General features: G+C 38.4%; 1 protein-coding gene across 3 annotated transcripts in view; it reads left to right on the forward strand.

Annotated features, from left to right (window-relative positions):
- Positions 1-8,393, forward strand: part of cnot2 (CCR4-NOT transcription complex, subunit 2) — a 143,981-nt gene extending 135,588 nt beyond the window's left edge. For all 3 annotated transcript variants that reach the window (XM_078567884.1, XM_078567887.1, XM_078567886.1), the window contains 3 exons: positions 1,486-1,586; positions 1,772-1,916; positions 7,254-8,393. In XM_078567884.1, coding sequence (XP_078424010.1) covers positions 1,486-1,586; positions 1,772-1,916; positions 7,254-7,340 — 333 coding nt within the window. In that variant the 3' untranslated portion in view covers positions 7,341-8,393. The remainder of the gene's footprint in view (positions 1-1,485; positions 1,587-1,771; positions 1,917-7,253) is intronic.
- Positions 8,394-16,263: the final 7,870 nt, after the last annotated feature.

Raw genomic sequence — 16,263 nt, forward strand, 5'->3', positions numbered from 1 at the left:
TGACCTTGACAGTCTAGATCTAACAGCACTGGCTGTGAAAGCTTCTTTGTCCTCGGGCTGCTCTCTGAAGCATGCATGATTCTTAGTATTAACTGTTCCCAATTTTTAGAAAGATTGTTGCAACTGCCAATTTTGGTCCGTTTCTCTTCGACTGACACTTTTGCCATTGTGATTTATACATATCTAAAGCAAGATCTCTGCTTTGAAATAATTTCCACAAATCATATTTTTATAACTAGTCCACGTCCCACGGTGTTCCACACAGTGAGTCAAAACTAAACCTTCTGTCGGTAAGGTTAGAGTGCAGGAGAGAATTGAATGCAAGCATGTAGGCATAATTCAGCCCACATTTTAAAGCTTATTTATGTAAATAATAAAATTCAAGCATTCTATCAAGTAGAAAAACTTGCAGCAATTTAGAAAACAGAACTGGAGTTTTTTTTTGGTGTGTAGCAGTTTCTCTGCAGTGTAGATGGAGGAGCTGGGAGACGTGAGACTGAACCATTGGTGGAATGGTGTAATTGCAGCACAAGAAGTTTACATTGCTCAATTCCAATAATAATAACTTGCATTGATAAAGTACCGTTAGCTTAGGAAACGTCTCTAGGCATTTCATGGAGCATAAATTGACATCGAGTCAAAGGAGGATATATTAGGAGGGCTGACTAATAGCTTGGCCAAAGAGTGGAGTTGGGTACAGAAGCTGACAGGTTTATTGAAGGAAATATGGGCATTTCCTGATATTTATAACAGGAAAAATTGTCAAAAAAGTGTGACAAAAACATGAAGGCAGGAAGTAATGTTTTGTCCGTCTTTCAGATAAGGTGTTAAACTGAGGCCCCATCTGCCTGTTCAGGTGGATGGCATTATTTTGAAAAAGACCAGGGGACTTATTTCTCAGTGTTCTGGCCTATATTTATCCCTCAGACAACATCATAAAAATGAATTTTCTGGTCATTACCATATTGCTGTCTGTGGGTTTACCGTGTGAAAATTGGTTCTGTGTTTCCTATATTGTAACAGTGATTAAACTTCAAAACCACTTCATTGCCTGTAAAGCACATTGAGTTGTCAGGTGGGCATGAAAAGTTTTATACAAATGCAAGTCTTTCTAAACAAAGTGTGTTTCAGTAGGATTTTTAATGTATTATGTGGGTATGCATTCTTGCATTAACAGCTATATTTCATTTTTGCTCAAGTTTCATTTGTTGACAGTGGCCAGAACTTTCTGTGCAGATTACGTGATGACATCCACATTGAAGTATTAACAATTGTGACATAACCAGAGTGTGCATATTCAATGACATCATTTGTATACTTTTGGTGGTAATTAGTTGGACATTACAGCCACATTGTAGCATTTCTGTTGATTATATCCTGTGGCGTTTACACTTGTATATAAAATATAGTTGCTTGTCATAAGTTAAGGTTTCTAAGCATTATATTTAAAATGTAAGATAAAATAAACAATAATTTCTTTTACAGCTTGCTGCAATAAAACTTGCCCGCTACGGAGAGGACCTCCTTTTCTATCTATACTACATGAATGGAGGAGATGTCTTACAGTTACTTGCAGCAGTAGAGCTGTATGTCTTTTAAATGTATAACATTTATATTTGAACAAAGTTTCTCTTTAGCATAACTGATGTTAAAATTTAATGATTCGATTCATGTTTTTTTTTCAATGATTTGCCATATGTTAGTCTATTTATTGGATATGTTTAATTTGATTAATATTCATACATATCTTTTCTCGTATTATGAATGGTAGATTTAACCGAGACTGGAGGTACCACAAAGAAGAGCGAGTCTGGATCACCAGGGCCCCAGGAATGGAGCCAACAGTAAAGACCAACACCTATGAAAGGGGGACATACTATTTCTTTGACTGTCTTAACTGGAGAAAGGTTGCTAAAGTAAGAGCTGATGTGCTAATTGATTTTATATAATGCAGAAATTGTTGGCCTTCGATTGTAAAGGAGTCCGATGAATTACTGACTTGATGTTTCTTTGAGAAAATAAGAATCATTTGTTTGCTGGAAACAACCAATGTGTTTTTGTATACAACATTGTGTATTTTTTTTCTGCCCAGCAAATCTGATCTGTGGTTCTCAATAATAAAGATAGCTGAAATAGCCTAGATTTGTGTGCTGTTGTTTTAACCCTTGAGACTGTTGGATGATGTAGCAAGTTCTGCGCTCTCAAGGCTGTCAATTTTTTTGAAGACTTCAACTCATGCGCTGAAGAATCATAGAATTTACAGCATAAAAGGAAATGATTGGCTCAACATGACTATGCAATTACTAGCTTTAACTCAAGTGGAATTGATTACATTTCTCTACTCCTATTGTGTCCTTTACCATGCTAAATTGTAGTAATACTACTCAATAGATTTATTCCTGTAATATTAACTGCAGCCTATAAAAATGTTATTTTTACAAGTAAAATAAGACATTTTTAAAAAAAAACTTCTTGTCCCCCATGTTTTCACTCCCTCTCCCTCCCGTTTTATTTGTTTCCTTGTGCTCAGTTTTGTATAATTATTTAAAATTCTAATTGATAATTAATCGGATTGTATTTTTACTTTTTTGTTTCAAGCTTTAATAATGTTTCCTTTTTTTTCCTGTGGTTCCTCCAAACTCCTGTTTCAGGTTGAGCCTGGATGTGTGTAGATTTTCCTGTCAATAAGGAGGGGTCAATTTGGAGCTATCAGTTTTTTGCCACTGGCAGAGTGCATAGCCTTATCTGATCCTGTACTTTCCTAGCGTCCTAAATCTGACCCTGATTTGCTAAAGAAAAGCCTTTGGAACCTATTTTAGCCTTTCTGGAGACTAAACACTGTAATTTTATCAGGATGTATTATTGTGGGGTGTAGGCCAATATACGTACACAAGATAAATTTGACTGACACTCAACAGTCTGATCAACCCAGGTACCTAAAAGAGAACTCATCATCTGTGCTTGAAGGAGCTATTGGAAAATTATTTACTTATGCAGATTGTGTGAGGGCATATTTCAAGTCTCTTAAATGACATGCAGCAAGCATTGCACTTCATATTTACTAGGTGAAGATCATCATTTTACAAAACCAGTGATATTAACTAAAAATGACTTAAATAACACTCGGCTAAGGTTATTGGTTTTGACTTTGATTTAAAACAAAAAATGGATGGAATCACAGATCAGATCCCCAAAACACACTTTAAAATCCTAGTGGCTAATGTAATCGATGCAGAATATGCATATTCGATCCCTGTAATCATACCCTCTTCTCAACAGTCCCTGATTTTAGTTGGTATTCAACCAAGGGAAACTGAACCATTTTGCTGCAAATTCCACCAAGTTTCAATGCAGAAAGCTGACATTTGTTGCTCGTGACGAAGTATTCTAATGGTTCAATTATGTTGCACATCCAGAACCTGTGCAGTTTAAGAAGTGCAATGCAACTGCAGTGGGAGCAAATCAGGTTTTTTTTGGAGGAGATAATCTCGCACTGTTTCAGTTTTAGACTAGTTGGAGTATAACTGGTGTAAAACTGCATTTTGCAACTCTCCAGTGGTCAGCTGACTGATCTCCAAGCTCAGATGTTGAAGTTTTATTTTAAACGAGCTAACAGGACAATGAAAAGTTCTGTGGCAGTTGGCGGCTGGCAAGCAGATCTCTTGTGAATGCATTGGAATATCATGCAAAGCTTTTCTTTCCCTGATCATCAAACAGCAATGTAAGCATCTAGTATAACTCTGCACCTTTTATTCATATTTCCCTATACACTATAAAGTTCTGTATATTTGCAGTGAAGGGATGTTTTGTTGATTTTGGGGTTTTTTGGCATAAACCTTTAAAAATGATTTGAATATTTTGAAAATTAAACTCCAAGGAGATCGCAAAATATGATGTAAGGAAATTAAAATACTGAGAGGAAAGGTGCCTTTTTAAAGTCTGACTGTTCTGTGAATTTAACCTGCAACTTTGCGGCGGGAGGCATTTCTCCGCAGATCAGGTCAGATAACATTTTGTAAGATTTGCAAAGGCCCAGCTGATTTCTAACAGTTGACAGTGTGGTATAAATCTGATTTGGCAATTGCCGTATACATCGGGCACTAGATTTTTAATCAGTGAAAACTTGTGTAGTTAGCCAAATAGCAAAGATGCTGACCTTGCAGGTCTTTCCTGTTTAGATGAATTTCTGATCTCTCAGAAATTCCAGGTTCCCATGAACTGGCTTCACATTAGATATTCCTAAAGGCATTGCTTAGTAATATTTTTGTGGAACTGTGACCAAGTCGAAGAGACAATACAAACCATTCTTAAAGCAAGTCAGACTGCTTGATTAAAGCACCAAGTGGTGATATCAGTCCATCACTGTTATTGTCAAGTTCCATTGAGTTTGACCATATCAAAAATTCCTTCCTCTATTTACTGGTCTCTCCAAAATAAAGCTGAGAACATATTTTGGCAATTATAAGTACCTTTTCTTTCAAAAGATAGTTTATTTATCATTATACAGTGTAATGCATCAATTTTCTTTAAAATGTAAATGCTTACATTTTAACTCAAAGAATAATATGTACTTGTTAATGTAACACTTCTGTAACCTGGTTAATGCAACTCTTTTGAGCAAGCTGGTTATTGTAGTTGTAAGAAGTAGGGCAGAATAAATTACCACCAATTCAAACAAAAGCTGCTAATTAAATAACAGCTGTCTATTGCGTTGAGTATGCTGTGTATGCTGATAAGTAATTATATTCCAGAGATATTTAATGTATACATCAGAGATGCTTGATAAGGGGCTATAAAAATGCAAGCCAATTTCTTAAGCTGGTTGAAATGCTGTGAATGAATTCCGCTAATTGCTGCTTTATCCCTCCTCCACCATCAAATATGTTGTACAATGCCATCTTCCTCTAATGCCTCTCATCATCCAACACCATGAAACCACCCTTGAATGACAGCATTCCTACCTATTTGACTAATGACTTCTCTTCCCTCCCCCCACATAATCATATTCAGGATTCCCAAGCATCTGTCCCTAGGCCCCTCCTCTTTTAAGAACCTGCTGCACCTCTGTGATCTCATCCACAGACAGACTTTTACATAGCTTTCATTTATAAAGTGCCTTTCACTACCTAAGAGTGTTCCAAACACTTCATAGCCAAAGTGCTTTGCAATGTAGTCAGTTGTAATATAGATAAATGTGGCAGCTTAAGGGTCCACAAACAATGAAGTAAATGGCCAGATAATCAATTTTTTGGTGATCTTGGGAGATGAATGAAGTTTCCATGAGATCCCCTACATCTATCTGAGGTGGGGGCTGGTTTAACATCTCATTCAAAGGACAGCAGCTCCAATGGTGCAACACTACTTCAGTACTGCAGTGAAGAGTAGCTGCTGAAGTTGGTGGCTTTAACCTTGGGGTACTTTCATTGGGCCAAGTCTGACATAATGTATGCTGATGATCTCCAGTTCTACTTCTGCATTTTTCCCAACCCCTTGGCTAGATCTGTGCTACCAGAGCAACTTCCTGCAGCCCAGCATAGGAGAGTTGGAAGCAATCATCTTCAGTTCCCATTCAGAACTCTGTTTTCTTACTATTTATTCCATCTCTCTCCATGACCATTCTCTCATGTTAACCAGACAATGCCATCCTATTTTAACCCAACGACATTGCCACCCTATTCTAAACCAACAACCTAGCCATCAACAAATTCCATCAACAAAATTTGTCACCTCCATCCTTGCCTCAGCCATTACATTGCTGAAACCCTTATATGTACCTTTGTGAGTGCCAGTTTTGACTATTCCTAACACTGTGCTGCTGGCCTCCCATATCGTACCATCCAAAATTTCTCTACAGTCGAAACACTTTCACATGTATCCTGCTGTTCATAGCCTCTCATCCTTCATGTCTCGATCACCCCACATTGTTTTTTTTTGCAAAAATATACTTTATTCATAAAATATCTTCAATCACATTCCAAACCATTTCAAAAACACCATTACAAGGGTACAATCCGGTTAAACTTTTACAAAATGTATCACCAGGTGCATCAGTACAAACAATGTTACCAATCATTTACAGCCTTTCATTTTGAGCTGTACAGTCCGAGGGGCTCTAAACAGTTCCCAGTCCCTCGGTGCACTGTGGCAGAAAGGTCTTAGACAGCGACCCTTCCCCATTGCACCTTTGCGGCAGGTGCCCCAAGCTTTAGTGCGTCCCTCAGCACGTAGTCCTGGACTTTGGATTGTGCCAGTCCGCAACACTCGGTCGGGGACAAATCTTTGTGCTGGAAGACCAACAAGTTTCGGGCAGACCAAAGCGCGTCTTTCACCGAGTTGATGATCCTCCAGCTACAGTTGATGTTTGTTTCGGTGTGTGTCCCTGGGAACAGCCCGTAGAGCACAGAGTCCTATGTCACAGAACTGCTCGGGATGAACCTCAACAGCAACCACTGCATCTCTCTCCAGACCTTCTTTGCAAAGGCACAATCCACAAGGAGGTGAACAACGGTCTCTTCCCCACCACAGCCACCTCGAGGGCAACGTGCAGAGGGGGTGAGACTCCTGGCGTGTAGGAAGGATCTGACGGGGAGGGCCTTTCTCACCACCAGCCAAGATCACCCCACATTGTTGCCTACTTACACTAGCTCCACGTCCCATAAAACAATTTCAAAATCTTTGTCCTTGTATCTAAATACTTTTCTGAGCTTGCCCCACCCTATGTCTGCCATCTCCTCCAGCCCTGTATACCCCTCCAAGTCATTGGTTCCTTTGAATCTGGCTTCTGTACCTCCCTGCTCTTTCACCCACCACTGATTAAGATTTAAGCTGGCTCAGTGCTCCTCTTTGGAACTGTCTTCCTAAACCACTCTGTCTCATCTCCTTAAGAACCTTCTCAAGAAACATCTTTGACCAGACATTCTTTCATCTCTAAATAAAGGACTTAACATTTATATAGTATCTTTCATGACCTCAGGACATCCCAAGCATGGAATAGCCAATGAAGTATTTCAGAAGTGTAGTCACTGTTGTATTATAATCTCTCCCTTTTTGTCTTTGTCTGCAGTTTCCTACACCTATTTCCTCCACCTTTGGAAGTCTTTCATTTAAGACACTATATAAATTCAAGTTGTGTGGCGTTTAATCTGTGAATATATACCGATATTGTACATCCTTAGATGTCACCAACTGTCTCATATTGCTTTCAAATGGAAGTTTGCTGTTCACATGACTGACTTTCTTTTTTTGGATTTCAGGAGTTCCACCTGGAGTATGATAAACTAGAGGAAAGACCTCATCTGCCGTCATCTTTGAACTACAACCCTGCTCAGCAAGCCTTCTAAAGACTTAACTGTTCATGGGGTATGGCTGTCTCAGCACAATACTCAAACTGCGGAAACCGAAGTGGCTCAGGCATCCTGGTTTTTATTCTTTGAGGATCTGGCAATTGGCTCATGTGGATGGATCGACATTTTGAAGTCCTGCCTTAGTAATTATGTGCTGCCCAACACAACTGAATTTGTATTGTTTTTTTTCTGTTTTTTTTTTATTATTTTGAGCAGGGTATGTTTAAAAACGACACACAAAATAATTTTTCAGCCTACAGGCAGACTTTGTTCTGCTAAAAGACAAGTGGACCGACAACATTTTCATTGCTAAATTTCCAAAGTGTAAAAATTTAAAAAGTTTGCATCGTTCATTGTAGCATTACTGGTAATAATAAAAAAAAATGTTTAGTGCATTTTTATGTGAAGATCCTCCTTGTATTTCATTTGGAAAGATAAGCAGCCTGCATTTGATTTGTCCATTTTACTACCCCTAATGTTTTTGAATGGCATTTCCGCCAAGTTAAATGCAAGAACATTTGACTGTTTAAGTGAACGTTATTGCCACGACCTCTGGACGTTTTCCACGGTTGTGTTCACTGGGCTTCATCTTTCCAGAATGAGCAAAACACTGTCCAGTCTTTGTTACAATTTTGTAATAAAAGTGTACATTTTTTTAATTTTTGGACATCACATGAATAAAGATATGTATGTACGAATGTGTATATATTATATATATGACATCTATTTTGGAAAATATTTGCCCTGCTGTACCTCATTTTTCGGAGGTGTGCATGGATGCAATACATGAAAACAGGACATTTCGGGAACTGCTGAGCAGGGGACCGCTGTGTCGCCCTGTGCACTTAAGGGCCAGATTTTCAGCAGCCAAGGACATCCATACCCAATTGAACATGATGGGACTTCAGGAAGTGAACTGAGACAATTCACAATGGCTGGTTGAACAGCAGCATTTCATAGGAAAAAAAGAATTAAAAAAAAATCAATCTTGTATTTTCTGACCACATTAAAGCTTCTTCTCTTTGTAATAAAGTAGAAAAGCTGTCCTAACTGCAGTGTTGCCTTTAATTTGAAATTGCTACACAGTAATGTATTTTTAATTGATGATATTGAATACAGTGAAAGAAGTTTTGAAGTATTTGTTGGAATTTCCACGATGACGGGTTTCTTAAGTGTTCTGTTCACCAGATTTTGCTACAACAGGTGAGTGTTTCAATTTTCAATCTGTCATAGTCTTCACCTATAAATTTTAAAAAGGGAGTGTCCTTAGGTCATCTTTAAAAATCAGGAGGTGCAGTCACCAACCATTGTACTTAAATGATCATTTTAGACAGTACAGCCATGTATTCACTAATATAGTATTTTGGTTTTTGTGAAATCCTTTGAGACATGGAACACTACATCAAGGCATTAGATCTCTAAATAGGAGAATGTTTGCTTAGTAAATTTTCCTGTACTCAACTGCAAAAATTATGCTCATTGGTAACTTTGGTGACCCCCTCCTAAACTGCCAGAACTGACACTTAACAAGTCTCATAACTACCAAAGACATGACTTATGCATTGAAGAATCCTATCACCTTGTGATAGTTTAGTAGCAATTAAAATAGGCTGTTGTCATTTTTCTCACCAGAAAAACAGACAGTAAGCCATACTTGTGATTTTATAGAATAGTGCGCAAATATTCAGGACTTAAATGTGAAATTATCAAAGCATGTCAAAATCAAATTTTCTCCCTTATAAAAACTTTTCCTGTGTCTTAAAAGATACTTTGCACACAAGACTTATTATAAGCAAGCAAAATTTAATGTTATAAATTCAGTAGTACCAAATCATGGATTTTATTCCTGCAGATTTTGCGCCTTTTTCCTTCATTTCTTCCACAGTTTCTTGTTTGTATGTATAGAAATAGGTATTTCAATACATTCACCTAGCTTGGTTTCTTGCAGCCATTCTAATTTTTGTTCCTCTAATATGAAAGAATTCTGGCAAATCTGGGGGCACCCAAGTCTAAGTTAAACTTCAAAGTTTATCAACTAGGGGGCTGAAAAGATGAGAAATTAAATATCTAGATTACTGGTTTAATAAATCACCTTAAAGGTACATTAGATTTTTAACTAAACTTCTAATTTAAAATTTGGCATTGTTTGCATAAGTCCGACTAAGCATTTTTGAGAGATTTTGGATGCTTCTACTAATCAGCCCCAAATGATTTTGTTGGTACTTCAATAACCTTAAACAGTTATAATAAATTTGAGTGGTTGCAATATTATTCATTTTAATAATGGTCATATTGGGAACTATTGTTTGTTTTAAAAAAAAGTCACAACTCAAAAGTTGGCTTGTGCCAGCTGAGTTTTGCACTTGCAACAGAGGAATATTGAGAGTTTTACAAATTAAGCAACTGGAATGTGCACAAAGTTATTGCTTGGAGTGTGTAATTTCTCAAGTTCTAGATCATTATGCATAATGAATATTATTAAATTTAATCCCCTAAAGTCAAACTTTCAACAAATATTTTTCTGGCCTCTGGAAAGCACAGCTAGGACAAAGGTTAATGAAAAGATTAAGTGGAAAGATTGTATTCGGTCTTCAGATTACCCAAGTGAAGTACAACTTTCTACTGCCATTGATTAACAATTGATCCTGCCAGATCTAAATGGTTCTCTGCACATCCATATTGTCATTTTTGAGACATTTTACCTGCATCTCCAGTATTTTTTTTACATAAGTGTGTCATTTACTTACCCAATGCAACTTATTTTTTCTTTACAAAATGACCATATTCTTAAATGTATTTTTTCTTATTAAGTTCTTAATTTCAATGAGGTAGGAGCACATTGTAGTGAAATTTCTAAAAAAAAAGATAGATACCATTTTTTCAATGTTTAGTGCCACTTCCAATGTTGAAATAAATCAAAATTCTAGAAATAACTAAAGACATTGATGGAGAAAAGGGATGTGTAATTTAAGAAACTGAGGGGTTGTCTGCATCAATTTGCAGTAGCAACTTACCATGGCTGTTAGCAATCCAAACACCGCTTTTCAACAGGACTGGCATATCTCTTCTGTTGGTGATCCAAATCAAAATGCAAAAAGTATGTTGACTGCATAATTATCGTTGCCCCCTATCTTTAAGATGCTGTTTGAACATTGCAGGTACAACAACATCCAAGGTAAGTCTAACTGAAACTAATTAAATTGGTTTTTTTGTCGTCATAATGGGTTTTTCTCCCTGTTAGTAAAACACCTTATGGTATAAGCTGTACTTTTAATCGATGATAACATCTGTGATTGCAGTTCTTACATAGATAGTAAGATAGTGCATAGTCTGCTGCTTCACTAACTGGTTATAACGATTAGTAAGTATGGCGTTTTAGGTAAACAGAGAATTTTCACCTTTCACAACCAAATCACTTTACAAACAATGACTGCATTTAAAATTGGCTATAATGTAGGAAACACAGCAGCCAGATTATTTGCAAAATATCCCACAAACTGAAGCGTGGTAATGACCAGATGATGCTATATGGATTCAAGGATAAATATTTTCCAGGATAGCAGGGAGCAATCCCCTGCCCTTCTTTAAATAATGTTGATATTTATGTTCACCTAAAATGGTAGGTGGAGCCTCAATATAACATCAAATCTGAAAAGTAAGTAATTACGTTTAACCCCTTCTGCATCACAGAGCAATTATTTCATCTAGTGCAATTACACTGGCAATTGTAGGCATGCTAATTTGTCATGCTCTTGATTTGACATGTAAAATTCACATCAGAAGGGGAACTTCGTGCAGTGAGTTACGTAGACATTTTTTCAGGCAAGTTTAAATTCACTCCAGAATATCAACATGAACATCTCTGCTCGTGAGGATCTGATGAGACATGAAATTGAACAATCTCGATCTAATTCCTGGGGGAATTCTTGGCTATCCTTAATTTGACATGAGCTGACAATCTCACGCAAGAGACCATATGAGGGAAAAAATCACTCGAATGAGGAGCTGCCCTTCTGAAGTTAACAGACTTAGTATCTGAAATTGAGCTCCAGCAGCACTAAGCCCACATTTAAATTCAGGTTATTAAATAGATGATTTAATTATGGTTTAAGTTTGTTAGCTAAGTAAAATGACAGATTTTCTAAAGTGAACTATGTTTAAATTCCGTCGTTAAAAATTTGCGTTTATGCAGTGTTATTTTCTGAAAAATGTTCTGGCAAGCGTTCCTGAATACTTATGATTTACCCCGATTTTGTTTGCGGTTGTTGGATCCATCCAATGCCTCATTAAACTGCTCTGAGCAGTAGACTAGGCTATTTGACTTTGGAAGGCATCACAGACAAGCTCGATCCTGTGCTCACCTTTCGCAAGTGCACTTTGCAGAAAGGGTCAGTGATTTGCAATGACATTGTTCTCCCACCAGCTTTGCGCCACATTAAGGCCAATAGCACTCCAACTGCTGCTCCAGCTACAATTGACCAACAGAAACCTGGAACCTTCTGCTCTGTATGTCTTGGTGCCACACGAGGTGATATTTCACTCGCTGGTTCATTAAAAGGGCCATAATTAATATTTTAAAAATCCAACCCCTCATTTCACTCAAATGTGGCATGCTCTATATTTAGTTCTGGTTGATGTGTACTGAAAATAAATCTAGGTCACCCAGTTTCCACACCAACTTAAATAAAACCAAAGGTTACATCATTTGAAGATCGTACATATAAAAATGTAAAAGAAAATTGTACTGAAAAAAAATACCGTCCCTTGCCAGAGGTTAGAATTGCAAGTGTAATTGTTTGGGGGTAGGGTGCAGGAGGAAGAGACGACACTAAGTGTCACGACACTTGATCATTTCCTCATGTACTACCAGATTCTCCTTCAAACTGTAGTTTAAAAATGTGCCTTTTCCACAACTCCAACCAACAAAAAAAATCTAATGCTACAGCAATTGCAAACATGGTCTTGGTCTGTAGTTCTAGCTTGGGGTATTAACGTCTTGCTAAATAACTGTTTTACTCATGTCAGCCACCTTCGAGTACCACACCCGACTGACCATTCCTCATTCGTGAATCTTGCAAGAGCTATCAGTGTCCAGCGGGTACCATGTGCATGGATCTCTAACAGAAGTTGCTGGTTGGTGATCGGGAGCAGATGCTTCCGTCTGTTGTTTTCTCCCTTCTTCGGCTGGGACAACTGAAGCTATGATTGGTAAACTCAGCACAGGTAGGATGGACCCGAGCCTATTCTTGGCCCGTAAGTACTCATTGACTTAACAACCAGAGCCATGGCAGGAGATTAATTGAAAATAGACCCAACTAGCAGTAAAGTCACTGCATGACCTCTAACTTTAAAAATCGTTGTTTCCCCGCTTATATTGGAATTCTTGCGAGTGTCCTGATGAGTGCAAGACGAAAAGCTTCGACGTGTCCCTTTTTTCAGCAAAAAACTTTAACATGTTTTCTTGGATTCATATTTATCGGTTTTTAAAAAATTAACCTGAACTGACCAATGGAACATTCAATGCCTTTGTCACTTGGAGCTGTTTAAATGGGGCCTTGAATTTAGCTTCCCTCAACAACAGATTTTTAATGTATCTGAAAGTACAAACCAGTTTGCTTTCATTATGGTTTGAGATGTTTAACCTTTAGCAGCTGAAAGACATAATTAGAAGTCAGTGAACTGGCGGTCGCATCTTTGCTCCTTCATTTCCTATGTGACAAATGTGACTAGCAATGATAACGAGGATAAATGCTGTTCATGAGATAAGTAACATTCCTGTGTGAAAGGTTTGCACATTAAAATGGGCTGCAGGAATTGAGGTATGGGTATATTGCTGTCTTCTGTTCCTGCCATTATATGCGTGACCGCACGCTAATCTGTTCAAAGTACATCAAGGATGCAGCTGATGGTCTTAAGTAATTGGTTTTCTTCAATCAATGGTGCACTTCAAGTCAGAATACTTTGGATGCTTAGAGAACCACTCACTTTTTTTTAAAAAAGGATTTTGTTGTTGCAATCTTTCCTTAGTCTTTAACAGGCCCATTAAACCGAACGAGCTGAGTATTTCCAGCATTTTCTATTTTTATTTCAGATTTCCAGCACCTGCGGTATTTTCTTTTTGTCCAAAGTTGTCTATCTGATTAATGTAGGTATTATGGAATAATCAAATCCCGATTTTTAAAATGTGTTTTTGTGCACTACTCAGCAAGGTATGGCTAAATATTTCTGAACATTCCTTTTATACGTTGTGGTATTTCTGGGCACTTTTAAAAAAAAGTTCTACAACATTCAAAATCGAACAACCCTACCTTTTGAGGAAACAACTGATGAGAATGTGTCAGGTATGTTAGCGCTCATCCACGTGGAAAGTGAGAGTAGGAATACAATCTATCCAACTCCTCCGCCTCTCAAAAATGCTACTGTATCAGAGCTCCAGGATCGTCCAAAAAAACTAAGCCACACTGGCTGAAGATTGATTGCGACATTTTTAAAGCAACAAAGACACTATATCTTTTAGGATTCTCAAAGGAAGGTGAGAAAACTATATACACAATCTTATCTACTTGTATGCTGACCCCATTTCCCAGGTAGAGAGCGGCAGGATGATGAATGTGATGAGCCTGTATTATTCCTCCAATCATTCTTGTTAAACATAAACCAAAGTGTTAGTAAATAATTCACCGCCTCCGTCCTATAGATAATTGGGGGGTGGGAACAGAATTGACGAGCTTCAAGTCCAAAATTGTGGGTTTTTGATGTCAAAAGGGAGCCATAGTTATAACGCTGTAAGGTCCTACAAACTTCTGAGCTCTCTGTGTTCCTCCTATTCTGGTCTCTTGAGCACCCCCGATTTTGCTCGTTCCGCCATTAAAGGCCCTGTCTTCAGCTGCCAAGGTCCCAAGTTCTGGAATTCCCTCCCTAAACCTCTCTGACTTTATAACATTCCTTAAAACCTAGCTCTTGGGCCATTATGATTCAGTATCAATTTTTCTTTGCTAATACTCTTGCCAAGAGTTTTGGGACATTTTACTATATTAAACGAGCTATGTACATGCAAGTTGTTGTATACTGCTGTTGATGTTGGGAAAGCAGACACTTGTGCATTACCACACCTGGTGGACAGCACCAGTGGAACAAGACCACCTCTCGGTACAATGCTCAAACTTTTCAATTTGGTTAAATTAGTGTTCTGGTGCTGCATCATAACTGGATATTAACTCGTGGCATCCATTGACCATGAATTTATTATTTTGAATGTCGCCATACAATGTCATGTTTCTTGTCAAAGTTAGTTTAAAATGTATCCGTATGTTTAATTCGCATATCTGCAGGAAGTATGTGATTTGCTAGTAATATAGACATCTGGAAAATTGTTAATTATTAGAATTGATTATATACATAAATCTAATTGTCTCAGTGTAATAGACCTGTGGTTCTGGGAAGGGGTTGGGTTCTCTGAACTGCAGCCAATATAACAATCTAACGGGACATCGATCATTAGCACTTCAGGTTCTGCAGTTCTGGATGAACAACTTAAAAAAATTTATGTTCGCTAATTTACTTAGAGGAGGTTAAAATATGTATTTTCAAAATCCATTCGTAGCACGTGGCTAGGCCAGCATTTATTGCCCATCCCTAATTGCCCTTGAGAAGGTGGCGGTGAGCTCACTGACTGGCTTGCTCGGCCATTTCAGAGGGCATTTGAGAACCTGGGTCAGGACCAGGCAAATTTCCTTCCCTAAAGGAGATTAGTGAGCTAGATGGGTTTTTATAACAATTAACTCACCATTAGACTTTTAAGTCCAGATGCTTATTGAATTCAAATTTCACCATCTGCCGTGGTGGGATTCAAACCCAGCGCATTACCCTGCATCTCTGGAATACTAGTCTAGTAATACCACTATGCCACTGCCTCTGCCCTCACTGGAGTTTAGAATGAGAGGTTTTATTGAAAAATAAGATTTTTAGGGGGCTTGACAAGGTAGATGCTGAGGATGTTTCCCTGGTGGGGGACTCTCAAACTAAGGGACACAGTTTTAGAATAAGGAGTCACCCATTTAAGAAAGAGAGGAGGACGAATGTCTTTACTGAGGGGCATGGATCTTTGGAATTGTCTACCCCAGAGAGCTGCGGAGGCTGGGTCATTGAATATATTAAAAAGGCTGAGATAGAGACTTGAACTACAGGGGAGTCAAGGGTTATGGGGAGCAGGTAGGAAAGTGAAGTTGAGGCTAAGATCAGGTCAGCCATGATCTTGTTGAATGGTGGAACAGGCTGGAGGGGCCGAATGGCCCCTACTTCTCATGTTCTTAAAGGGAGTTTTTTTTTCCCCCGCCTAGCATCCCTTCAAAAAGTGCTGTGCAGAATCATTGGGGTAGGTAGCACCATGGTCAATGAATGAAACTAGGCAGACTACGCAGGCAGTGACCTGCGGGGCTGCCTGCCCCCAGGGTGGGTAGACATAAGTCTGCGCAGTGCGCTAAGCACATCCCGCTAAGAGTTTCCGCTTAGCGCTACGTGATAAATGTGCCAGTTTTGTCCGGGTAAAGTCACATTGAAGTTCCTGTACAAACCCATTAGCATAAAACAGATATAAAATCAGCACAGTTGAGCAGTGTAATGAATTTGTGGTTATAAGGTGGGGGGGACCCCAAGATGCTGGTGGGGTCTTAGAAGAGGAAGGGAAACCATTCCCTTCCGTGGAAAGCTGGCGATAATAAGGTAAGCTCATTTTCTCTTTCTGGCAAACGTTTACATAACTCTGATTTAAGTCGTTAAAGTTAACAGGGTAATTTATTGAAATCACTCTAGGCAAAATACTCTGTCCTGCCAACTTTTAAGCTGACACAGTGTACCAGAAGGGCAGATCAATTGACTGGAATTTAAACTAATTGCTGCAGCAAAGAACGTGAAAGTGATT

Source organism: Cetorhinus maximus, chromosome 22 (genome assembly GCF_964194155.1).
Source record: "Cetorhinus maximus chromosome 22, sCetMax3.hap1.1, whole genome shotgun sequence".
In the NCBI taxonomy this organism is placed as follows: domain Eukaryota; kingdom Metazoa; phylum Chordata; class Chondrichthyes; order Lamniformes; family Cetorhinidae; genus Cetorhinus; species Cetorhinus maximus.